This window comes from Colletotrichum destructivum, chromosome 1 (genome assembly GCF_034447905.1).
Source record: "Colletotrichum destructivum chromosome 1, complete sequence".
NCBI lineage: Eukaryota > Fungi > Ascomycota > Sordariomycetes > Glomerellales > Glomerellaceae > Colletotrichum > Colletotrichum destructivum.
Genome location: NC_085896.1, coordinates 5,180,777 through 5,203,531, shown reverse-complemented (window position 1 = coordinate 5,203,531; position 22,755 = coordinate 5,180,777). Strand labels below are relative to the sequence as shown.

General features: G+C 54.3%; 10 protein-coding genes across 10 annotated transcripts; 7 read left to right on the top strand and 3 right to left on the bottom strand.

The window, feature by feature from the left end:
* Positions 1–1,375: 1,375 nt before the first annotated feature.
* Positions 1,376–2,935, bottom strand: CDEST_01568 (Putative alpha/beta hydrolase-3, lipase, GDXG serine active). The gene has a single exon (XM_062917727.1). The coding sequence runs from the start codon at positions 2,892–2,894 to the stop codon at positions 1,767–1,769; it is 1,128 nt and encodes a 375-aa protein (XP_062773778.1). The 5' UTR covers positions 2,895–2,935; the 3' UTR covers positions 1,376–1,766.
* A 1,486-nt stretch (positions 2,936–4,421) lies between these two features.
* CDEST_01567 (uncharacterized protein) lies at positions 4,422–5,132 on the top strand (the record flags this gene model as incomplete). The annotated part of the gene is made up of 2 exons (XM_062917726.1): positions 4,422–4,758; positions 4,846–5,132. 2 exons carry the CDS (start codon positions 4,422–4,424, stop codon positions 5,130–5,132), a joined length of 624 nt encoding a protein of 207 aa, XP_062773777.1.
* A 970-nt stretch (positions 5,133–6,102) lies between these two features.
* CDEST_01566 (Putative Glycine-rich domain-containing protein) lies at positions 6,103–7,698 on the top strand (the record flags this gene model as incomplete). The annotated part of the gene is made up of 3 exons (XM_062917725.1): positions 6,103–6,223; positions 6,285–6,454; positions 6,504–7,698. Exons 1-3 carry the CDS (start codon positions 6,143–6,145, stop codon positions 7,696–7,698), a joined length of 1,446 nt encoding a protein of 481 aa, XP_062773776.1. The 5' UTR covers positions 6,103–6,142.
* Positions 7,699–8,544: 846 nt separating this feature from the next.
* CDEST_01565 (Putative GroES-like superfamily, polyketide synthase, enoylreductase domain-containing protein) lies at positions 8,545–9,576 on the top strand (the record flags this gene model as incomplete). The annotated part of the gene is made up of 1 exon (XM_062917724.1): positions 8,545–9,576. One exon carries the CDS (start codon positions 8,545–8,547, stop codon positions 9,574–9,576), a length of 1,032 nt encoding a protein of 343 aa, XP_062773775.1.
* An 854-nt stretch (positions 9,577–10,430) lies between these two features.
* CDEST_01564 (Putative tannase/feruloyl esterase, alpha/Beta hydrolase) lies at positions 10,431–12,312 on the top strand (the record flags this gene model as incomplete). The annotated part of the gene is made up of 3 exons (XM_062917723.1): positions 10,431–10,898; positions 10,997–11,758; positions 11,838–12,312. 3 exons carry the CDS (start codon positions 10,431–10,433, stop codon positions 12,216–12,218), a joined length of 1,611 nt encoding a protein of 536 aa, XP_062773774.1. The 3' UTR covers positions 12,219–12,312.
* Position 12,313: 1 nt separating this feature from the next.
* On the bottom strand, positions 12,314–13,829 carry CDEST_01563 (Putative zn(2)Cys(6) fungal-type DNA-binding domain-containing protein). The gene has a single exon (XM_062917722.1). The coding sequence runs from the start codon at positions 13,653–13,655 to the stop codon at positions 12,396–12,398; it is 1,260 nt and encodes a 419-aa protein (XP_062773773.1). The 5' UTR covers positions 13,656–13,829; the 3' UTR covers positions 12,314–12,395.
* A 538-nt stretch (positions 13,830–14,367) lies between these two features.
* On the top strand, positions 14,368–16,767 carry CDEST_01562 (Putative pseudouridine synthase I, TruA, pseudouridine synthase TruA/RsuA/RluB/E/F). Its single transcript, XM_062917721.1, has 3 exons — positions 14,368–14,669; positions 14,801–16,267; positions 16,334–16,767. The coding sequence occupies exons 1-3, from the start codon at positions 14,443–14,445 to the stop codon at positions 16,506–16,508; spliced, it is 1,869 nt and encodes a 622-aa protein (XP_062773772.1). The 5' UTR covers positions 14,368–14,442; the 3' UTR covers positions 16,509–16,767.
* A 1-nt stretch (position 16,768) lies between these two features.
* CDEST_01561 (Putative mediator of RNA polymerase II transcription subunit 22) lies at positions 16,769–17,509 on the bottom strand. The gene is made up of 2 exons (XM_062917720.1): positions 17,257–17,509; positions 16,769–17,117 (listed from the first exon to the last, which is right to left on the bottom strand). Exons 1-2 carry the CDS (start codon positions 17,440–17,442, stop codon positions 16,770–16,772), a joined length of 534 nt encoding a protein of 177 aa, XP_062773771.1. The 5' UTR covers positions 17,443–17,509; the 3' UTR covers position 16,769.
* A 905-nt stretch (positions 17,510–18,414) lies between these two features.
* CDEST_01560 (uncharacterized protein) lies at positions 18,415–19,626 on the top strand (the record flags this gene model as incomplete). Its single annotated transcript, XM_062917719.1, has 1 exon — positions 18,415–19,626. The coding sequence occupies one exon, from the start codon at positions 18,415–18,417 to the stop codon at positions 19,624–19,626; it is 1,212 nt and encodes a 403-aa protein (XP_062773770.1).
* A 538-nt stretch (positions 19,627–20,164) lies between these two features.
* CDEST_01559 (uncharacterized protein) lies at positions 20,165–22,646 on the top strand (the record flags this gene model as incomplete). The annotated part of the gene is made up of 5 exons (XM_062917718.1): positions 20,165–20,304; positions 20,369–20,961; positions 21,010–21,041; positions 21,101–22,439; positions 22,498–22,646. The coding sequence occupies 5 exons, from the start codon at positions 20,165–20,167 to the stop codon at positions 22,644–22,646; spliced, it is 2,253 nt and encodes a 750-aa protein (XP_062773769.1).
* Between the last annotated feature and the right edge of the window lie 109 nt (positions 22,647–22,755).

Below are 22,755 nucleotides of genomic sequence, written 5' to 3'. Positions count from 1 at the left end.
CAATAAGTCCTTTTTCTCAACTCAAAATTTGATCATCGAGAGCTCGTCATCTTGCATCGAGGGCTCAACAAATCATAGCACGCACTACCAAACACTGACCGTTATCCACGCAACACGATTTATTCCCGGCCCGCCGCAAGCCATGACTGACCATCGACGTGAGCAGGTTTCTGGAAGGTGGGAGTGCTTCGGGATGATCTGTTCCATCCCATCCTCGGAGTACCACGGATGGAATCCCGGTCACCCAACCTTGATCAACGGGATCGCAACTACCTCCCGCACGGGAAGGCATAAGCTTCCCGCGACTAATACCGGTCTTCTGCATGGCCTTATTGGGCCCGAGCCGAGCAAGATGACCTATCACCGCCTTGAAACCTGTATGCAGACTAGTCGAGCCTCATTCCCCTGAGACGTCCCCAAGATACACACGCTGCTGATAACATCTTCAACACAAAAGGAGGCCAAGGGTTTTCGGGCAACACCCGACCTTCCGAATAGGCTCTCGGTCCATCGAGATTTAGTCCGCGGCGACCAAACCAGTGGATAGCGTCCCTTCCTCGGATATGAGCCGGGCCTGCTGGTGGACCGCAGGACCTCTCACCGAAGAGATAGACCCAAATTGGCATGCCTACACTACAGCTAGGCCAGACCGGCTCGGCTCCTCTCCGACCGTATTGCGCCCGTTGCCTCTGTCGTCCGGATATGGTAATTGCGAAAACGATAACGGCCAAGCATTGCTCAAGAAGGTAGGCGATTGCCTCGGTATCGCTGATGGTGTGACGGTCTAGACGCATGTTGCCTGCCCAGAACCTTGCCTGATATCATCACAAAATGTGACAGCTCGCACGTGTGGCCAGAGTGGAAATCCCGAAATCCATCTTCGTTCCCACACTAATGAAACCTGCAAGGGGAAGCCAGATATTGATCTGCACAATGGGCCAGGTACCCGACCCGGTCTTAAATCGCTCCAGTTTAACCTTCCGCGCCCCTTGATTCTATGGGCACCTCCGCTTGGGATCTTTTCACTCTTCGGAACCAAGAGGGTAGAAAGTGACGCTGCTAGGAGCATGAGCACCGTCCAGAAGGTTAAATCGGCCCTGTGATAAAGGTGTACTTGTATCCTCATCCTCGGTTTGCGGCGATGCTACTCTGTCCTCGCCTTGGCTCGCGTTTTCATCCTCCCCGCGACTCCCACACTTGGCGAAATGGAACCTTTGGGAGAGAGTGTTACCAGCGTCGCGGATTGATTTAATGCCCACGCAGATGCCGCCCTATCATTAGGTAACAAGCCTGTTGCCCATACCGCTCGGGCGCAGACGGTTATAAACTTGAAGCGCCGCCTGCTGGTCGGAGACCCCGTTGCACCAAGCATGCTTTTGGCTGCCTCTTCCTGTCCACCAGCCATAAATAGATATTCGGATTGAGACCTGTTCCGATGTTCTTTCTTGCTGAAACGTCTCCCTGCTTTGTGGAAGGGCCTTTAATTCGCTGGCTACATACCACTCTGTCTCCTGACAACTAGTACTTAGTCGTCGAACAGCATATGCTCACCAGCAAAGGATTTGAGACAGTTGCCATGGGACGGAAAACAGTAGGAATTATGTGCCTCGTGCCTTAACACCAGCTGATCTCGTATTGACAGCTGTCGGGCTGTTCTGAGTTTTGCCGCCTATGATGCATACGTGAGACGCACAACATTAGAAACACGGACAGACCGAGAGCTTGACCTATGATTCCTTGGCTATCGGCTCAGTTGCGAAGCTCCATCATCGACGTATGGTCCTCTCCAGAAACCTTGCGGCGTCCTTCGCACACCTGACTGCTTCTTCCTCGAACCCCGCCAAATCACCCAGAAGAATGGGATCATGCGGAGCGTCTTCCACGATGTACTGTTCGACGTCATTGCCAGCCTCTCGCAGCCATTCGACGAGCTGTAGGTTCTCGTCGAAAAGCAGCTCGTGAGTACAAGTCTGCACCCAGATAGGTCCCTCGCTCCTGAAGTTGCCGGTCATGGGCGATATCCACGGGGACTTTGCCGAAACAGGCCCGTGGCTGGTGAGTGCTTCGGCGCCCCATTTGATAAAGGAACTGGGAAGCAGGTCGGTGGAGTAGTTTCTACGTTTCTGGACCCCGACCGAATCTTGGGAGCCGGCGACGTCGACCCATGGGGACCAGAGCAGAGCTGACCGTGGCCAGGGGAGGTCCGCCTCGATGCCCCATTTCGCGATATATCGCAGCAGCGCTAGCACGATGTTGCCACCCGCAGAGTCTCCGCTCAGAACGATCCGAGACGCCGGGATGTTGAGATCGTGCAGCAAGTACGCGTACGACGAGATGGCGTCCTGTAGAGCGGCGGGGAAGCGTCCGCTGGCATCGTGAGACAGCCTGTACTGAGGCGAGCATACGTGAGTGCAGGGCATGTTTCGCAGCATCGTCCGGACGCCGAAGCCCATGTCCGCATCGCGGCCGGCTCCCACGACGTAAGCACCGCCGTGCAGATGCAGAACAACGAGGAGATCTTCCGAATGCTGCGCCTGGGCCGTGACGGGAGCTGGCGTCCAAGTGTTCCCGACGAGACCCGGCTTCACGACCTCGTCATCGCATGGTCCGTGGAATCGACGTTTGTCGGCTGGAGGGACGACCACGAATCTGTCCCCTTCGGTTTTGGGCAGCAAAGAAAGTGGCCGGGACAAGCGGATGGTTGACTGGAAATTGATCACAGACTTGACGAGCTGGACCATGAAAGACTGACGGAAGGACCATCGGGGGTTCGGCCTGGTTCGAGGAACAATGCTGAAGAACACATTCCTCAACAACGAGGCTACAAATGTGGGAGGTGCGATCAGCAGGATGTAGATGAGCCTCAGCGGCTGTCGAGACCACTTGGAAGACATTGCGTCCGGAGATTTCAACAACGGACAGGCAACAATTCACGCGGGAGTTGTTTTCAAGATGGCAGACGCATGGGTAGGAGCTTGTCTTATGGGACAGTCGGGTCGCAGAGGGGAATCGCTCACATGAACGGCTCCGCTGTCAGCATCCGAGGCATCGAGTACTTGGCATCTGCAGTAAGCAAGGCCAGAGCCAATGGGTTTAGGCGTGACCTCGAGTCTGCAGGTCAGCTTTGCCTCATATGAGCATATTACAGCAACATCCCTGTTGATTCTGTTTTCCGATAAACTACGTCCGAATAAGGTCCCCCAACACCTGATCCAGGATCACTTAGCGAGGAATTTGCGGAGGACAAACAACAAATCTGTGCCTCGGTGACGTGGTGACGTGGTGTGTCGAACTCCTACTCCTAAGTCTCTTCTCAAATTCTTGTTTGAACACTGAGACAATGTCACCGTAACTAATTGCCGTTTAAACTGGAACTGTCTGAACCATGAATCAATTAGGTGATGCGACTCCCCAGTAACAGAAGCGACGCCAGGCTCCTCCACGAGGATACTTGCGTCAAAATGGGACGCTCCTTGGACCTAGAGGGAATTCATACTGCTGTATAAGAACTCCACCTTGGATCATATCTGATTTCTGGCGGCTGCTTTTTGTTCGGCATCGTGCTGGCCGCCAACGGACTTTGCAAGCTTTGTTTTGCCAATATTTTCCATGTATTTGATCCATTGGTACAAAAAGCTAAGAACAAATTGCAGGGTTTCACTTCAAATCTACTACAGAACCCTCCAAAGGAGGAAACTTGTAAGAAGCATTGTTTCTTTGTCTCATTGAAGGCAAAAATGACCGAATATGCCATGCCATAAGATACAGACTTTGGTGATTCCCTGACTAATAGTAGGTACATGTTCCTGGTCCTTCCTGTCCCTCAAGGGCACATGTTTAAGTGTTGTATCCGTTTGATAGATGTCCAGTACGGAATGGCACAATATTATATGGATTTCATCTTCGAACCTTTATCGAGACTCATTCAAAGATGCTGCTCTGAGGGTGAAGTTGTCGACAAGCAAGGGTGAAAGTGGCTTACTCAGAGTGAGGCGTGAAAGGGGATAGTTTGGGAGGAGGGGAGGGGATGGTACCTGAGCTATGGGTTAGAAGCTCCAGGAGGGGGTTAAGTTAAAAAGGCCAAAAGGCCTTGCTTAGCTAGCTGATTAGTGACATCGTGTGTGGGCAAAGTATGATTAGCTGCGGCAGGCCTACTATGGTTGCAGGCAAAGGTATTCTCTCTGCTACGTAGAATGTAAAAGTGTAGCCATAGTTGCCTTTGTATTAGCATATCTAGTTACCCATGTACTCAGGCTCAGCCAGTCAATATTTCATAAGGGATAAGCTACTCAGTCCGATCCTGCGCCATATCAAGCCGGAATATGAGACTTACTGCAAACCATATCTAGCCTGATTAAATCCAGTAGCGTAGCCTTGTGACACATGCCCCCCTCTTGCTGGCCTGCCCAGCAGAGAGAGAAATGTGTGGATCTCAAACAGACAATGGGCCTCAACCCTACCTGCAGAGTTCCACCGACTTTGGCATGCTGGAGAAACGGGATCGACAGCCTGTTCTGTCGCTCGAAGAACTTCGCTGCACGGTTGAACAATCAAGTCGTCGTGGTTACTACAAGGTGACGCACGAGACCGACGAGAAACTCGATTTCTTCATGGAAGCCAAGGCAGACGGTAAGACCCAGACACTCACCCTTAACAGTGTCCGAGAAGGGAACCCATCGCCCTTTGAAACAAGAAAAGCGTTTCTTGCTTTCTGGCAACATGCGACGAACAAGGGCGCCGACGATCTACTCAGCTTTAGTAAGTCAAGAGAGAGAGAGAGAGAGCGCGAGAGAGCGAGAGAGAGAATGCATTCTGTAATCTCGGATGTCTGACAATCAACGAAAGCTTACCTCGAAGTTGACAACCCGGATACGGTTGGGGCCATTGGAGAGGTTCAAGATTCCATGAACCCCAAATGCACGGACGAAAGAATGTGCGCAGTGACATTTGAAGAACCGAGACCCTTCTACTTCCTGATGGACGAAGCCCCCCATGCGGATATTGTGTCTTCTATCCCATATGAATTCGAGGGGTTTGAGAGGCATTATGTGGAATCTTTCGATTGGAGCGACACTCGCAAGACCCAGAAGTGGAACTTCTGGTTCCAAATCAATTTCGAACTGGACAAATGAACTTGACCCGTAGGCCAATGGATACTGGTTGCGTGAATACTTTTGCCTGTTTGTCGACAATTGGGCTCATGCCCTTGGACGCAAAGTTTCGTCCTTGCGCCAACATGGCTCAACCTCACGTCCACTTCAAGGCTCAAGCAGGTCGCCGACGGAGACAGCACTCGGCTTTTGAAGACGGATTTGCGTCGTGTGAACCGCCTTCATCAACTCCTTGCAGCAAAAATGAATCCTCGCTGATGACACACACCTGTTTGAAGTAGTTTGAGATCAGCGATATCCGTGACTGTTGACAGTTCATCGTATTACCACGGCGTCACCCAGCTCACCCCATCGGCTAGGCCGTGACGAGCCGGGAAAACTCCCAGTGTCGATTCCACCGAATGGCCGCTGTAATGTCGGTGAAGTAGGAGGCAGTGCAGTCTGGCAAAGGAGAGCAGCATACATACCAACTATTTTCATCACCGGGACGATGAACAGCTACTCTGAGGTTTGTGATCGACAAGCTGAATCGGCACGCAGTGCGAGGCGCAGAGGGTGGAGGGGCCTGGGCGAGACATTCCTGGACCTGAAAACCACGCGTGGAACGAAAGCAAGGCGAGCAAATCTGCCTCGCCGTCTTTCAACCCCTCCAAGTCCATTTCTAGGCGCATGACGTGAACCGGCTCACTACGTGCAAAGCGGCCTGCCAGGGTCTTGGACGCTAAACCCAGTCGACTTACCGCGGTGCTCGGATGAGTGTGATTGACAGCGCGGCTAGTTGAATCTGGGCTTAGCGGATGCGTCTGTAAGGCGCACACAACATCAAATCGGGCGGAATATGCGCCACCTTGTCCCAGCCTCTATCCGACTTGGCACGTTGTGTTTCGTTCACGAGGCTCCCTGCAGGTCTCATGGGTCGGTCGCTCATGCATGGAAGCTTTAAAGATGGATGGAAATCGTCAAATCATCGACAAAGCGATGCAGACATCGATACCGGCAACCAACGAACAAGTTGACGACCAAGCAAGCGCATGATGGCTCCTCCCGTCACCGTTTTCGAGAACCCATGGGCAAAGGACAAGCCCAAGATTTTGCTCCAGGCCGCTGCTGCTGTAAGACGCTGTGCTCAAAAGAGCTCAAGGTGATGATGAATGTGTACTGACAATTAGACAGAGACACATTGAGATCGTCGAGATATTTCTGAAGCTTCTCCCGTACTTTAAACAAGACGAGCGTGGCAACATTCATGACGAAGCTCTGACACTCTCGGAATGGCGGTACACATGCTACCTTCGGTTCCTCGACTTCAGCGGAGAATCGCCAAATGATTTCCCGCCGCCCTGGTAAGCGAAGTCGTCGTGTGTCCAAAGTACGATGCTGATCGTGACCTAGGGACGTTGCGATTATCTGGTACTGCCATCTTCTATCACCCACAAGATTCCACCGCCATTTATGGGACGGCAAGCACAGGGCTTATGGATTGAATCATCACCAGTTTCCCGCTACACGGCTGTTGGCCCTTATCAACTCTGGCGGGTGGTCCGACAAGAAGGCCGAGAAGAAATGGCAGTTTTTCAACAAGAAGAAAATCGGCCCGGAGCTTCCCTTCCAACTTTGGCGATATCCTCCTTGGGAAGACAGAAGGCGTTCGAGCATACTCTCCATGCTGTCTGCACCGAAGCCGAGCAGCCAAATCGGGGAGGACCCTCCTATCGTCATGTACAGCCTCGATGGAACGCTCTGCAGACCTTTTTGGAAAGACAGGTGGAGTCTGTCTGATTGGACAGAGGTTAGGACCGGCAGGAGATTGGAGACGTGCTTGAACATGGGCGTACACCACAGGTTCGGGCAACAGTGCGAGTTGACCATTTGGCCGGATCTCCGGGACCTCCGCGCCACGCTGGACAGGCAGATCGCGTTCTGGAAAGCCGTAATCCATGCACGAGATACGCAAAAGGACTTTGATACCATCGTCGGCGAGTCTGTCGAGGATTACGAGCGGTTCATCAAGCTACTCGCACGACCCCCGGACAAGTCCTCCGCTGCCAGCAACTTGGCGCTCGACATGGACACGCTCTACCGCGATGAGGAGAGGGCTAGATACTCCGGGAACCGCGAGTTCGTGCCCCCCAATCTGGTCGTCGACCTGCTCTGGCACACGCACCGGCTGTACCCCGCCAGCTACTGGACCTGGAGCTTCGCGGTCACCCGGAGGCTCATCGACTACGAGCCATCGACCTCGGCCACGGCGGCGAGGAGAACCCTCGCGGAAACGAGGCTCGAGTGGAGGAAGAAGTACCACGAGGATTGTCCCGAGTACTCCACCATGGACGATGCGGGTATGGGAGACTACATCGCCGACGCTGCGGTGGTCCCGGCGGGCCATTCGGCGCGGGTCAAGGCGAAGTGGATCCTCGGTGGCCTGAACCCGGTGAAAGGGAGGAATCGGTACACAAAGGGAGTCTATTGTGTCTATGACGGCATGTACATCCCGTTCGAAGGGTCTGCCTGCAGTGGCGACGGCGGCGGTGGTGGTGGCGGCGATGGTGGTGGTTGTGGCGGTGATGGCGGCGGCGGCGGGGAATGAGATGGTTAATGATGCAGTCAGTCGGTATTGTCTGGTGCAGGTGTTCAGCGTCTGGTTTCTTTATTCCCTTACACATGTATATATAGCCAAGGAGCCATGAGAGTAAATGAGTAATGTGAGGGTTGTCTCGCTGACATAGCCGGAGATATTTCAAAAAAATAATTCAAAAGTCTTCAACGACACTTGATCGAGACAGCTGTACGACACGGGGTTTTCATGACGCTAGGGCAGAAATCAGTGTTTTTTTCAATTAACCAATCAGTCTTATCCCTGGGTTTTCTTGATTATTTGTCCTTAGTACAGCCAGTATCATTTGCTGGTCTCGCTCGCATCCATGTGAAATCAGTTCACTGCCCTAAGAAAGACTGCTAAGTACTAGCCGCAATGTAAGGACATTTGTTTAGTTATGGCAACCGGGTTCTAGGGATATTCATGTTACTATGCGAAGCCATAGCGTCTCACTCGGCAATACCAATTTAAACAACAGTTTAGAGATTCTCTCAAACACACCATCTCAGACGACGAAAATCATCTCCTTGAGGCGTGGGTAGTGAATTCCGAGCGGAATTCCGACCATCGCTTCTGCAACACAGGATCGAACTCCGCTCCGCAACCCCCGCCTTGAGCACCGGTCAACTTGCGGAGTTGTCAGTATGCATTTCATCTGATTTATCAGCATTAACTTCAGATCACATGTAGTCAAGTGGGAATGTATATCTATGCATCATGTGAGTAGTCTGTGGAAAAAAGGAGACAAAAAATTCACCTAGCTTGTGCAAAACACCCGCGATCCTCGGTGAACGTCCATCTCTACAACGACACATACCAACAAGAAAAGCGACGAAAATGCGGGAGACCATGAGAAGCTGGCAGTACTCCGCCATCAACGGAAGGCTGGAGGACTGCCTGACGCTCAAAGAAGACACGCCGGCCCCTCAGAAGTCATCTCTTAGCAAAGACGAGCTCATCATCGAAATCATCAGCGCATCGCTCAACCCGGTCGACTACAAATTACCCGTGTCCACTCTACTCGGCCGCTTGGTGATCACCCGCCCAGCGACCCCGGGCTTGGACTTCTGCGGCCGCGTCGTGGCCACGCACCCTTCCAACGACGCGTTCAAAGCCGGGCAGATCGTTTTCGGAGGCTACCCTGGCCCGAGCCAGAGAGGCACCTTGGCGGAATACATCATCATCTCGGGCGCAAACTGCACCCCCCTGCCGGCGGGCATCGACCCCGATCAGGCCTCCGCTGTCGGTACGGCTGCCACGACGGCGTACCGGTCTCTGATGCCAGATACCTTGAAGGCTGGGGGGAAGATCTTCGTCAACGGCGGCAGCGGAGGCACGGGGACATGGACGATACAGATGGCCAAAGCCCTTGGGGTCGAAGTCGTCACGACATGTTCCGCCAAGAACATTAACCTCTGCCGCCAGCTGGGCGCCGACGAGGTGATCGATTACAGGACTCGGGATGTGGTGGCCGAGCTGAAGAGCAGAGGGAAGGTCTTCGACCTGGTGATTGACAACGTGGGGGGCACCTCGGCGCTCTACGACATCAGCAGCACCATCCTTAAACCCGGCGGCACCTTTTCCTCGGTGGGTGTCGGGGAGGCTCTCTCCCTCTCCGGGCTATTCTCCGATGTGTGCAAGCTACTGCGTCCTTCCTTCCTGGGCGGAAAGCCGTTCTACTTCGTTCAGATGGACAACACTGCCGAGACTTTCCGGCGCATTGGGGACTGGATGGCGGAGGGGAAAGCAAGGGCCGTCATTGATTCATCGTTTGCGTTCGAAGACGTCCCGGCCGCCTACAGCAAGCTGAGGGAGGGTCACGCCAAGGGGAAGATTGTTGTCCATGTCGCGGGAGCTTCAAGACAATGAGAATGGTTTCTCTTACAACCAGAATGATATCTGTCGAGGGCGGAAAGAGGTCCTGTTCAACTAAAACAGTCTTTGAATATTTACAGTCTAATTTCGGGTGTCGGAAGCATTTCCAGCGTCATTTCTTCAAATGACACCATGTGGCGCGGTGCACCGACTATGGGATTTAGGCAGAGGATCAAGTCCATCGTCACATTTCAGCTAGCCAAGCCAGAGACTTATTTCCCGGTGGTAAAGGGGGCCTGTTCTTATAATACAATTAGCATCGATAGACCGCGGTAACCGTTGCTTCACTTGCTAGGCCCGCGGGTTCGGCAACCCCGACCTCAAAGTCAGAAGACGTCCCGGACACAGGCATCACAGAGCCAAGTATTGGCAGCGCAAATTCTAGCTTGACTTACGGGTTTGAAGCGTGAGAAGGCAGTATAGTTTACGGGACCGATCTCGATTGTAATCTCAAATTCCTTATTTCGATCCTCCCGTGGCCTTCACCCACGCGCGTTTGCAGTCCCGAGCAAGTGGCGCAAGCCCCATCGTAGAGCATGTCCGCGACCAATCGCATAACACTGTGTCCGAGGACGCCAGCCGAGATCAACACTAGTACAGGGCTGCCCTCAGATGCAGTCGGAGCAGACTGCTCTTGGATGCCGCTACGCGTGTAGAAATCCACGTCGATGACAGAAGTATTCTTCCTACGTAGTGGTCCGTCCTGTGCTCGTATGATATAAAGCGCTCCTGTCCGCGCCTGAAGGGGCTATGATGCACCACCCAGCCATCCACAGCACATCGCGCTTTTTGGATCAATACCAGTTTCTTTGTCTATTCCTTTTGGAGCTGTAGATCGTCGTTTGACAATGGCCCTCTCCCTTGCGCAGACTTGCGTCCCTAGCGCCTTCAACCCATTTGTTTACGGAACCGAGATCCAGTCCCTGGAAGCAAACTTGGTCACCAACTACAGCGCATCAGTCCCTGAAGCCTACCGCTACACCTCGCCGTCCGTCCAGCTCCAGAACGCGACCTTCTGCAACGTTACCGTTACATACACTCATCCTGGGCAGAGCGACAGCATCGTAGTAGAGGCCTGGCTGCCGACGGAATGGAATGAGCGTTTCCTTGCCGTAGGTGGAGGAGGTTGGGTCGCAGGCCGCTTCTTCCTGAGCTACAATGCCATGCAGGGTGCCCTGGCCGATGGCTATGCAACGATCACTACTGACGCCGGGCTTGGTTCGTCGGTGGAGCCCAGTCAGTGGGCTCAGACAAGCCCTGGCAACGTCAACCTTTACAATCTACAGAATCTGGGTTCCGTCTCCCTCAACGAGCAGGTATGGCGCATCAGTACTATGCTCCTCTACCCTATCCTATCCCACCAGTGTTCAGGATAGCATCCTCTCGAACGTCTTACTGACATTGCCGTTCTCAGGCAATCATCGGAAAGTCGTTGATCAAGAACTTTTACGGTCAAGCCCCGAAGTACTCTTACTGGAACGGCTGCTCCCAGGGTGGGCGCCAGGGTCTCATGCTCGCCCAGCGTTACCCGACTGCCTTTGACGGAATCGCGGCCGGCGCGCCAGCGATCAACTGGAACAAGCTTTTCACGTTCGTCCAGTGGCCGCAGCAGGTCATGAACGAGCTCGGGGAGTGGCCCTTTATGTGCGAGCTAGACGCCATTACCCTCGCAGCTGTCTCCGCTTGCGACGAGCTTGATGGTGTTGTCGACGGCGTCGTCTCCGACGTTAAGCAATGCTTCGACACTTTCGACCCCTTCTCCGTCGTGGGAGAACCCACTGCCTGCGCCCAGCTGAACGGAACCCAGAAGACCATTACCAAAGCCGCCGCCACTGTGGTCAACGCAACCTGGTATGGCAGGGAAGATTACCACGGTATCTTGCCCGGAGCCGACCTCACCGGAAACTCACCGAGATCATTCGGCCAGCCAGGTATTGCAGCAACGGACTGCACCGAAAAGGGGTGTGCTGGAACGCCCAGTAACCTCGGTACCTTGTGGTTTAAACTATTCGTGGCCAAGCACGCAACTTTAGACATGACAAAGCTCACAAGGGAGGAATTTGACAGTCTCGCGTACTCGGGCACTCAGCAATATGCTTCTATGATCGAAACAAGTGACGCCGACCTGAGAGCTTTCAAGGCTGCCGGCGGGAAAATGGTAACCTTCCACGGACTTGTAAGTCTTTTGCTCCCAATTCTGGAGTGGATCTATACTCTCTACTCTCTCCGGAAGAGCTAACGAAAGCAATTCGCAGGCCGACAACGTAATTCCCCCAGGTGGCACTGAAGATTACTACAACGCAGTGGCCGACGTCGATCCAGAGGTTCGCGACTTCTATCGGTACTTCGAGGCCCCCGGCCTGGGCCACTGCTTCGGCGGCGCCAGCGGCTCGCCGGCCGGGCTCTTCCAGCAACTTCGTGACTGGGTCGAGAACGGCACCGCGCCTGAGAAGACGCCGATAAAGATCACTGTGGGCAATACGACCCACGACCGGATCCTATGCCCGTACCCGCAGACATCAGTCTTTGACCAGGACTGCGGCGACGCTTCCAAGGCAGGGTGTTGGTCTTGCTCCGGAGGGCTTTCGGTTGCGAATCGCACCAAAAGGTCGGCGCAACGTTGGAACGAGTTGTAATGGAACCTGTGGGACCCCTGATTCGATTGCAATACTCTTTGCTTCTCCGTCACTCTCCATAGAGGACCTTGTAGGGTCTCTTTTCCAGCCATCGCAAACAAAGTTATTAAAGGAATGCCAGTGAATAGTGTACAAGAGTTTTGGAAGGGACAAAGTCGTGAAATAAACTATGCTAGCTCATGATCCCTCGTCTATACCTACGCTCAATTCTTGGTTGGGCCATTCGAGCCAGTCTGCCCAATAAGACCCAAGGTGACGGGAAGTGGCCTCGATCAGAAACCTCCCAGAGTCCCCCACAGTCCAATAAGCCCTGGCCCAATGGAGTAATACGGCGTAATAGGATAGAATGATGAGAGCTTCCGGCCTGCGCTGCTGCAACAGCGCGATGTATTCCTGGGATATGCGGACCGGCCACTCCTGAATGACGATGTACCGGCGCTTGCCGTCCGATCGCACCGAGTCAATGAGATACTGCAGTATCTTGACAACCTCGACGTAGACACCCCTGTTCTGCTCGTTCATCTCGCTATCCGCTAGGCGACGGAGCAGACTGTCACACTCGCTGCCGTGGGACAAATTTGTCACATCCGCGACCGCGTAGACGGGATCGTGGGGCATGTACTTCTGCAGCAGCGTCATAAACTTCTCTATGGACTCGGCCACAATAACACGGATGCCGTGATGTAGCGTGAGGCACTGGACGAGCTTGTCAAGGACGGTCGGGATGGACGTGGCGGCAGAAAAGGCGTCGAAAAGTGTCTGCTGGCCGATAAGGAGGGAAAAGCAGAAGAGGGCCATGATGTTATCTTCCGTGACCTGCACGCCGCCGAGGCCCAGCTTGCTTATGGCCCTGGCCTGCAGCTGGGTTGCTTCATTTTGGTACAAGACTCTCGCCTCTTCCTCAACCGCCACCACGCTCCTGTGAGCGGCGGCGAAGGCGAGCACTTGGTCCATCAGGTAGGGAGCTTTCAGGGCTTCGGCATATGTCAGATGCAGCATGCGTTCCATGTCATTTTGCACACTGATCATGACGTCGGTCAACGTGCCCCTGAAGTGGAGAAGTAGATCGAAGTGGAACAAGCTGAAGGTCTCCGAGAAGAACGATTCGGGGAGTAGCCGCGGGTCGATGGGCGTGGCGGCGGCGGCGGCGGCAGCATCATCTGAACTCGAAGCTGGCGTAGTCGGATACGAAGCGAGGTTTGATCCGCGTCCTCGGATGCTGCCGTGATGGAAACTCGGAGCCGACGTGGATGACGGAAGCGGCGAGGTAGCCGACGCTTGAGATGTCGGCGTCGGAATCTTGCTGACCAGTTCTTGATATGAACAGACTCTCCCCACGCCCTTACACCGAATACAGATGGGTTTCGATTCGTTGCACTTGACTTTGCGTTCTTTGCACTCTCTGCACCCGAGGCGGGATTTCCGATGTTTGGGCATGGTGTCGGACCCGAACCGAGCGGACTAAGGCGGACTGGGGGTGTGTTGTACTGAGGACCGGGGTTGGGCTTCGGACCAGCTGGAACATATGGGGAAAGCACAAGAGTATAACGAAAGCTCAAGTAAAGATACTTCGGATGCGTTCGCAAAGTCGGAAAGAATGAGGTTTAGTTGGGCAAAGCAGATTGCGAGATGATAAAGGAGACAGAGACATCGATTCAGCATCGGGTTGTCGTCGTATTGCCGTATTGGTCAACAGGCTGAATGCGAACAACCAATCATACTGACCTCTGTCCGATTCGGGATCCACTCTGACCTGCTGCTAGTCAGGCCGATACACGCGCCGCGTAATCAATGGCCTCGATAGTGAGGATGTATAGTGTGTTTTATGCTTGACTTATTACAGAGATGCACTTAAGAAAGTGACGTAATAGCAGCATGCTCATGGCCAAGCTGGGTTTAAACGCCATACGTATTCGTCATTCAGTCATTGAGCAGAATGAGAGAGAGCGTGGAAGATAGAGAGTGTGAAAGACACCTGGAGAGCGTTGATAAAGTAATCCGTGCATCAAGCAGACAGCGTCTAGCCAAAACTGGATTAGTGAATCAATCACCCCACATCGAAAGCCGGTATTCAGCCGAGCGGCCCCACATCTCCGCGTCGCGTCCCGCAGCCTTGCAGCCCGCAGGAAAATTTCTTGACGCCTTTCTGCGATGAGCGGGCGGCATCACTCCACCTGCTACAGACTGTACGGACCATGAGAACGTCCGCCGTGTCAACCCGAACATGGCGACCGATACTCCTCCTCAACCGACAGACGGCGCTGCCGCGAGGCAGCCCGCTGATCTCCCGACCGGCGACAAGCCGTCAGTTCCATCAGACTCCCGCACCGAGAGCTCAACCCAGCCCGATTCTGCTGAGGTGGGTGGACGGAAGGGCGGCCGCGAAGAGAAGCGCAACGGCAAATCCCGCGGACCCAAGCGCAAGCACGACGTCGGACGCTCGGCATGGAGGTAAGGACTATCTCTCTGAATGCCAATTGACTGGTTTTTTTTTTCCTTTTCCTTCTTTGTCTTTGTCTTCGTCTTTGTCTTTGCTCGCACGTCTGCACCCACGCCAACAACTTCTTCTAACCAGGTAATAGCCGCGAGGCCACTGACAAGCGCGGACGCAACTCCGAGTACCAAGAGTTCAAGCGCCGAAAGGTAGACAAGGATGGCAACCCCGAGGCCGTCCCCAGCCCGTTCAGCGCCGAGGAGATTGCTGCTGAGGGACGCCGACCGAAGCGAAAGGTGGCCGTCATGGTCGGCTACTCGGGCACCGGATACAAGGGAATGCAGATCAACAACGAGGAGAAGACGATCGAGGGCGACCTCTTCAAGGCCTTTGTCGCCGCGGGCGCCATCTCCAAGGCCAACGCCGACGACCACAAGAAGTCGAGTCTGGTGCGGTGCGCGAGAACCGACAAGGGCGTCCACGCCGCCGGCAACGTCATCAGCTTGAAGCTCATCATCGAGGACGAGGAAATCGTCGACAAGATCAACGCCAACCTGCCCGACCAGATTCGCGTCTGGGGCATCCAGCGCACCAACAACTCCTTCAGCTGCTACCAGACCTGCGACTCGAGATGGTACGAGTACCTGCTGCCGACCTACTGCCTCTTGCCTCCCCACCCGGACAGCTGGCTGTGGAAGCAGCTGGTGGAGGTGGCCAAGGAGAAGGGGTACTACGAGGAGTTCCAGAAGAAGCTGGCCGATGTCGAGGGCTACTGGAGAGAGGTTGACGAGAAGGACATCAAGCCCATCCTCGACAAGCTCGACCCCGAGACCAGGTCCAAGGTGATGGAGAGGATACACGCCGACGAGGCCGCGACCGGTGGCGAGGCCGAGGAGCCCAAGGCTGCCCCCGATGCCGAGACCAAGACCGAGGAGAAGCCGGCGGAGCCCGTCGTCGCGCCCGCCACCGAGACGACCGAGACGACCGAGCCCGCGACGGAAGCCAAGCCCGCTGCCGAAGTCCCCGAGGGAAGCGTCAAGCCGCGGAACCGCGACCTGACCCCCCTCGACTTCGCCCTGCGCGACATCAAGGCGGCCTACATCGCCGCCAAGAGACGGTACCGCGTCACGCCCGAGCGCCTGAGCCAGCTCCAGGCGGCGCTCAACCAGTACTGCGGCACCATCAACTTCCACAACTACACGGTCCAGAAGAGCTTCAAGGACCCGTCGGCCAAGCGCCACATCAAGTCCTTCCAGGTCAACACGCAGCCGATCCAGATCCGCGACACCGAGTGGGTGTCGCTCAAGGTGCACGGCCAGAGCTTCATGATGCACCAGATCCGCAAGATGGTCGGCATGGCCGCCCTCGTCGTCCGCTGCGCGACGCCGCTCGAGCGCATCAAGCAGAGCTACGGCCCGACGCGTATCGCCATCCCCAAGGCGCCCGGTCTGGGCCTGCTGCTCGAGCGGCCCGTCTTCGACGCCTACAACCGCCGCGCCAAGGACAACTTTGGCAAGGAGACGATCGACTTTGGCAAGTACGACGACAAGCTCCAGGCGTTCAAGGACAAGCAGATCTACCAGCGCATCTTCGAGGTCGAGGAGCAGGAGAACACGTGAGTTTGACCCCGACGCCACTGCCGTTCTTCCTTGGAGGCCCCTTCCCACTAACATGCCGATAGGTTCCACATCTTTTTCCAGCAGGTAGACAACTTCAAGTCGGACTACTTCCTGTGGCTGACGGCCGGCGGCATTGACGCCGGCGGGATCCGCACCGGCAAGGACGAGAAGGGCGCGAAGACGCTCGAGACGGAGATTGGCGACGAGGACGAGGATCCCGAGAACGGCGACGGTTAAGCATGGTCTTGACGTACTCGGAGCGGGGGGCATGTATGGGATGGTATTCGGTGTAGACATTCGCCGTAGATCAGAAGCAAAAGCATGAAAAGTTCTTTTTTTTTCTCCGTCCTCTAAATACGGGTATCAGCGTAAAAAGGCCTGTTGCAAAGACCACTCAATATCCAGTGCCTTCCGAACGCCAGTAAATGCAAATCGTGTCGTAGGGTCGTCTTGGTGACCCCTCTCATTTCGCCGTTCCCCGGGTTTGTCCCATCTTCCTCATGCGGAGCCGGCCCCGTTACCGTTCCCATTCGGCGCCGCGACAGGGTTGGCAGGCGGAGGAGCAGCGGCGGCGGCAGCAGCAGCAGCAGCAGAGACAGCGCCTTCGGCATTAGCAGACGCAGCCTCCGGTCGTCCCGTGGGTGCCCACTTGCCGCCCGCCGCGCTCGCGAGCCCGGCGTACCGTGATTCCTGGATGGCGTTGAGAAGCTCGGCGCAGCGCACGACGTCGGCCTGGAGCTTGTCGGCCTGGATGCGCGCGTCGCCCTCGCCGCGGCCCAGCTTGCCGAAGAGCCAGAGCTCCTTGAGGCGGCGGCTCAGGGCGAGAAGGTCCTTGATGGAGGTGTGCTGGGTGTCGATGTCAGCGCGGGACTCAAGTGAGGAAACGATAGAGGGAAAGAGTGCCCGAGGCGTGGAAGCGGGGGGGACTTGGGAAAGCGGGGGACAGAGAGGACGTCAGAGAAGGCGACAGAGAGGGCCGACATACCAGGCCTTCGAACTCCATCTGCATCGACATGCCCGTCACGGCGACGGTCTGCGGCTCGGCGTTCTTGCGCTCGCCTTCGGCCTGGATCGTCGCGAGCATCGTGAGCATGCGGAAGCGCGATAGGACGTCTGCGATGAGGCGGTTGTGCGTGTCGAGCAGGTTCGACGAGTCGCGTGATGTGTCCATCGTGGCGGATTCGCGGTGGCGCTGGGGCGGATGAGATGCGAGTCGAGTGGATGATGAGTGGTTGACTTGGGGGGTGAAGCAGGTTCAGAGGTTCGAGGTGAGGAAGCTGTCTGGTGGGGGGGGATTCGTGTGGGGCTTTCGGTGAGCTCGGGCCGCCGGTCTCTCACCGAGAACATCGTCCCGGTGAACCAGAATCAGTGTTAGACAAAAGACTGATTTGATTATCTTAATCTTCCAAGCTAAGCCCCTTACCTAGAGCTTAAAGAGATTTACGAAAATTTGTAGTTTCAATCATACCACATGCTTGGAAAATACATTGTAATGGCATGTATGCGAACATCCGGCTTGGTTTAGGCGTGTCACTTGCCTTGCCTAGAGGTTTTCTAATCAAACCGTGCAGGATGAAATTACTAGAAACACTACTTTTGGTGACGTAAGTTTTGTTCATCAGTCTCGTCGTATTCCTTTACGTTGCTGGCTGAGGTTGTAACTTGTAGTCAAGTACTGTCACAATATCTTGTTTTCACTAACAGTGGCATTGTTGTTTCTCTCGCAAAGAACATTGACGACTTGTATAGATTTGAAAGCGCTTACGATAACTCCTTGTCTGGCTTGTTATTTGTGTTTCTTTGCTCGTTATTGTCTTACCCTGGTTTTTGAGCGCATCTTTGTCGGTGAAGACCCTCGAAGCAATGGAGTTGAACATGGACAATGGCCTGCATTGTCATTGTACTTTGTTTCTGAACTCCTGCACTGCCACTTGCCACATTGTTTCCTCGGAATCCATGACAGAGGATGTGGTGTATATATACTGAAGACCCAGTTCATCAATCGGAAACCTGAATTCAAGTAGCACAAACAAGTTCGAGAACACCTTGGCATCCACCACACAGACATCACTCCAAACTATCCAAACTCTTCAACCCCGTATCCAGAAATTAAGACAGAAATATCATTCATATTTCAGCGACAATGTCTGGAGCCAGCCAAGACCTTCTTGTCCCCGACCTCATCAGTCTCTCCAGGATTCCCGAGCTCAACGGCATCACCACATGCAAGTACCGCATCATCTCCAACAGCGCCAGCATCTGCACCATCGTAGTTCAGTTCGACGAGGATCAGTCCCCTCGGGGTCTTCCAACCCACCTCATCATCCGCTTCGAGAAGAGCAGAGAGGGCAACCCGCTCTTGGCGACCGCGGCAATCCAACGGCTTGCTCACCTCAGACTCCCCCACGTTGTGCCCAAGGTTTGGGGTGCTGGCCACACCCAGACCGAAGCAGGCACCCAGCTGACGTACATGATCTCACAGTTCTACATGGATACGTTCACGCTCGACACGGTCTGGGACGATATGGATAGGTTCACGCAATACTTCATGGCAAAGGCAGTTGCCAGCGCTATGTTCCAGTTGCGGGACGCTTCCTTGGTTGAGGCCGGTGACGAAGCGCAGGAAGTCCTGCAAGGAACACCATTTGAAAGGAACGCAACTGCGCCTCCCACTCTGGTAGGTGGTCCTGCTTACGGTTATTTCCCAGGTTTCGAGTCATTCTTTAGGGCCATGGTAAGCCCCGGCAGCGCCAAATACAGCGTCGATCAGAAACCGGATGGGGCTGTCACCATTCGAACGCAATCCACAGAGGAGGTCGACTTGGATTTCGCCAAAACGGACCTAGATCTGTTGACGCAGACGTCAGGCTTGTGTCACAACAACCTGGAGCCTCAAAACATCCTCGTTCGACAAGTCAAGAGCGATCAAGGCAGAGCCACGTGTCAGTTTGTTTCCGTCATCGGCTGGGCCGCTGCCGGTTTCCTCCCCCTCGCATTTGAGATTGGCTTCAAGGACACCTGCCTCGGCCTGCAGAACCAGTCCTGGACGTGGTACCGTGTGTACAGAGCGTACGCCGGAACCGTTCTCGCCAAGACATTCCCCGTCGCTCACCACATCTGTTCGAAGCTGATCCGTGCCATGGTACTTACCGACCTCTCTAGAAAGGACAGCAATAAGCTGAACGTTGGCAACTTGGTTCAGAAGCTTTGGCATGAAAGGGAAAAGACCGGAGACCACGTAGCGGAAACTGGATACGTGAAGAGCCCCGACGCTGAAAGAATTACGTCCTTCACTGCGGCGGACAATGCAGAGCTTGAGCTGGAAGCTTTGCGCAGACTGGGGTACATACGTTGAGGCGGAGTTTTATGGCATGACATGCAAACGTCGCGTGGCTCTCTGTTCCGAAGACCAACTGTTTGTTTCCTTGGACTCTATTTAACGGAGACGGTGTAGTTTTCGTGTTATGGACTCGGTCCTAGATCGTAGACAACAAGCTTAGAAATCAGGCAGCTCTAAAAATAGGTTGTGACTTCGAAGTCAACCGCAGAACACATTTGGAATGGAATTATGCAGGATATGTTGTCAGCCAGTAAACAGCCTCTGGTTGACTCCCTAACCAAGTCTTCTGCATGACGGAGTGGGGCAACGGAGGATCGGCCGGAGGATCGGAGGGTCGGGTCACTAAGTCCATGCTGCGGCAAAGTCGCCGAGCTAGTGCTTATCTGTTTTGGTTATTACCTTACCGCCACCACGGTTAAAGAGATTGATCGCTGCAGAGAACCCTCTAACTGCAATACGTCGATGACAAGACACAGACATACGCTTGTTTAACGAGATACCATCACATCAAACCTCCTAACGTGACATCTAAACCAGTCTCTTGATATTTGCGATGGACCAACGAACGCCGTCAACGACCGGCTCGCCCTCTTTAGAGTCTAACCAAGCTGTATCGATACAGGGCGCGCGATCGATCGCTAGCCGGCGCCGTGACAAACCCCAACTTTCATGTAGTCTCTGTCGACGCCGCAAGTATGCCTGAGATCTATACAAGTCCAGCTTGAAAACTTGTCATCCATTAACGTAAGATCCAAAGGACCAAATGCGACCGCCAACAACCATGTTCGAACTGCTCGTCGCGAGGTTTTCCTTGCGTCTACCCAGTGAACCAAGCCTACACCATGAAGCCAGGACAGCCCACTGGCGATCCACTGTCACTACAAGATCGCCTAGTACATCTCGAACGTCTTGTGATGACACTGGGCTCGCCATCATCACAACCACAAAGCAATGACATCAAGGATACAGGCAGTCGTGTACCAGCGACTGACGCCGGCACAATACTCGACGACCAATCAGATACTGGGAGCATGCGCTTCAGTGCTACCGAACATCACTACGTTGGAAGTGATCACTGGGCCGCCATCATGGACAGCATCGCTGATCTCAAAGACCATTTCGATCGAGAGGAACGACTGAAGCTTGCAGAAAGCCCCACGCAGCCCGTAGGAGTTCATGGCGATGGTTGCGAGGATCTTGATGCGCGACCCGGGCGTCGACGCGCCTTGCTTTTGTACGGATGTCGCCCAGCAACTTCAAAAGCTGAGGTTCTCGCCGCTCTTCCGCCAAAACCCGCGGTAGATCGATATATCGCACGCTACTTCAACCGTCTTGACCTGGTTGCTTCATGTAAGTGAACTGCTCTTTTAGCACCCACCTAATCTGACCTACCCGCAGCATCGGTGCATGGGCCTACCTTTTTGAAGCAAGTGAGTTCATTCATTTTATAAACTCATCTTTTGCTGCGTCAGATACTGATGGAGATCAGTATGAGGCTTTCTGGGCCGATCCTGATGGCATTCCCATCATGTGGCTTGGCCTTCTTTACAGTATGATATGCCTTGCAGTCATTGCGTCCGACCCTCCCACCGACATTCTCGAACATCAGCAGCAAAGACTGCATATTGATTTGTACCGGGAAAAACTAGTCCAGTGTCTCATGATGGGCGGCTACACTTTAGGTGGCGAGCACGCGCTCGAAACGTTCATGAACTATGTCTACGTCGAGTTCCGCATCCACGACGACGCTGAGCAAGATGTGTGGTTCTTGCTTGGCCTTGAGGTGAACCTGGCAAAGCGCATGGGCTACCACAGAGACCCCAAACACTTCCCAGGCATCACTCCACTGCAAGCAGAGATGAGAAGGAGAGTATGGGCAACTGTTTTGCTAGGTGATGTGCTGATTTCAGGCCAAATGGGCATGCCCCGGATGGTTCGCGATGGCGAGTTCGACACCGCAGAGCCACAAAATCTGAACGACGAAGACTTCAAGGAAGACATGCCTGTGCTGCCTGAACCGCGGCCAGAGACAGAGCTCACAACGACCTTGGGGGTCATTGCGCGGAGGAGGATCCTCATCGCCCTTGGTACGATCTCGGATTTAACTGCCTCGCTCAACTCATGCAGCTATGCCGAGATCATGCGCCTGGACGAAATTCTCAACAAAGCCGGCATGAGCATACCTCCCCCGCTGAAGGCCAAGTCCATGGCCACGAGTGTCACCGACTCACCTCAAACCATCATGGCACGGCTCTTTCTCAGCCACATGTTCCACAAGGGGAAAATCATGCTCCACCGGCGCGTCTTGTTTGCTCGGTCGATGTCCCCAACGCGTGATACCTTCACGTACTCACGGAGCGCATGCCTCGAGGCGTCTCTAGCGACACTAAAGATACAGCAAGTCTTGGACGAAGAGACTTGTCCTGGCGGTCAGCTCCACATGATGCATTGGAGGGTTGGCTCGATCATGAACCACCACTTTTTAACAGCAACCATGATTCTATGTTCTCTGGTACACCGAAAGCAGGTCTTTGGTCGCGGAGACGAGATCATATCGGCGCTGCGGACGGCCCGCAGTATATGGATGAGAAAAGGTGATGGCTCGCACGAAGCCAAAAAAGCAGGCGAAGCCGTCAGTATTGTTCTCGCACAAGCCGGTGGGCCTCGATTCGATGCCTATCTCTCTGTTGGTAGAGATGATTTGGTTGGGGTGTCTCGCGATGGAATGAACGACCAGCAACCGCCCAACACTGGTATGACAGACGAAGCCAGCGGCTATGATAGCATGGAAATATTGCTCTTCAACGAGACGTTTGGCATTGACCCTGGTAAGAGAATATATGATACAGGAACCTCGAAAGTCGAACTAACTAACTGCTCCAACAGGACTAGAGCACTTTTTGGCCGAGGTGATTCAGGGCACAGTACCAACTGGGCGTAGACTTTCGGGTGGTGGGATCAATGAGGGTAATTTGTCGACGGGTCCTTCAATCGATGACTGGATGATGCGAGAAGATACGGTCTACAAACGATAGAATTCTACATAAAATTTAATTCTAAAAGGTTCGGGCAAGGCAGAAAGTATTGGCTATTTTGATGACCAATTAAGCTGTGAATATGCTGAGAGTGTTGTATGTGTTGTCT

Bases quoted from the DNA above. Each gene is read 5' to 3' on its own strand.
- CDEST_01568 (XM_062917727.1), bottom strand. From the start codon at position 2,894: ATGTCTTCCAAGTGGTCTCGACAGCCGCTGAGGCTCATCTACATCCTG.
- CDEST_01561 (XM_062917720.1), bottom strand. From the start codon at position 17,442: ATGGACACATCACGCGACTCGTCGAACCTGCTCGACACGCACAACCGC. The intron at 17,118-17,256 runs GTATGTCGGCCC...ATCGACACCCAG, and splicing joins AGATGGAGTTCGAAGGCCTG to CACACCTCCATCAAGGACCT.
- CDEST_01563 (XM_062917722.1), bottom strand. From the start codon at position 13,655: ATGCCCAAACATCGGAAATCCCGCCTCGGGTGCAGAGAGTGCAAAGAA.
- CDEST_01562 (XM_062917721.1), top strand. From the start codon at position 14,443: ATGGCGACCGATACTCCTCCTCAACCGACAGACGGCGCTGCCGCGAGG. The intron at 14,670-14,800 runs GTAAGGACTATC...ACCAGGTAATAG, and splicing joins GTCGGACGCTCGGCATGGAG to CCGCGAGGCCACTGACAAGC. The intron at 16,268-16,333 runs GTGAGTTTGACC...ACATGCCGATAG, and splicing joins GTCGAGGAGCAGGAGAACAC to GTTCCACATCTTTTTCCAGC.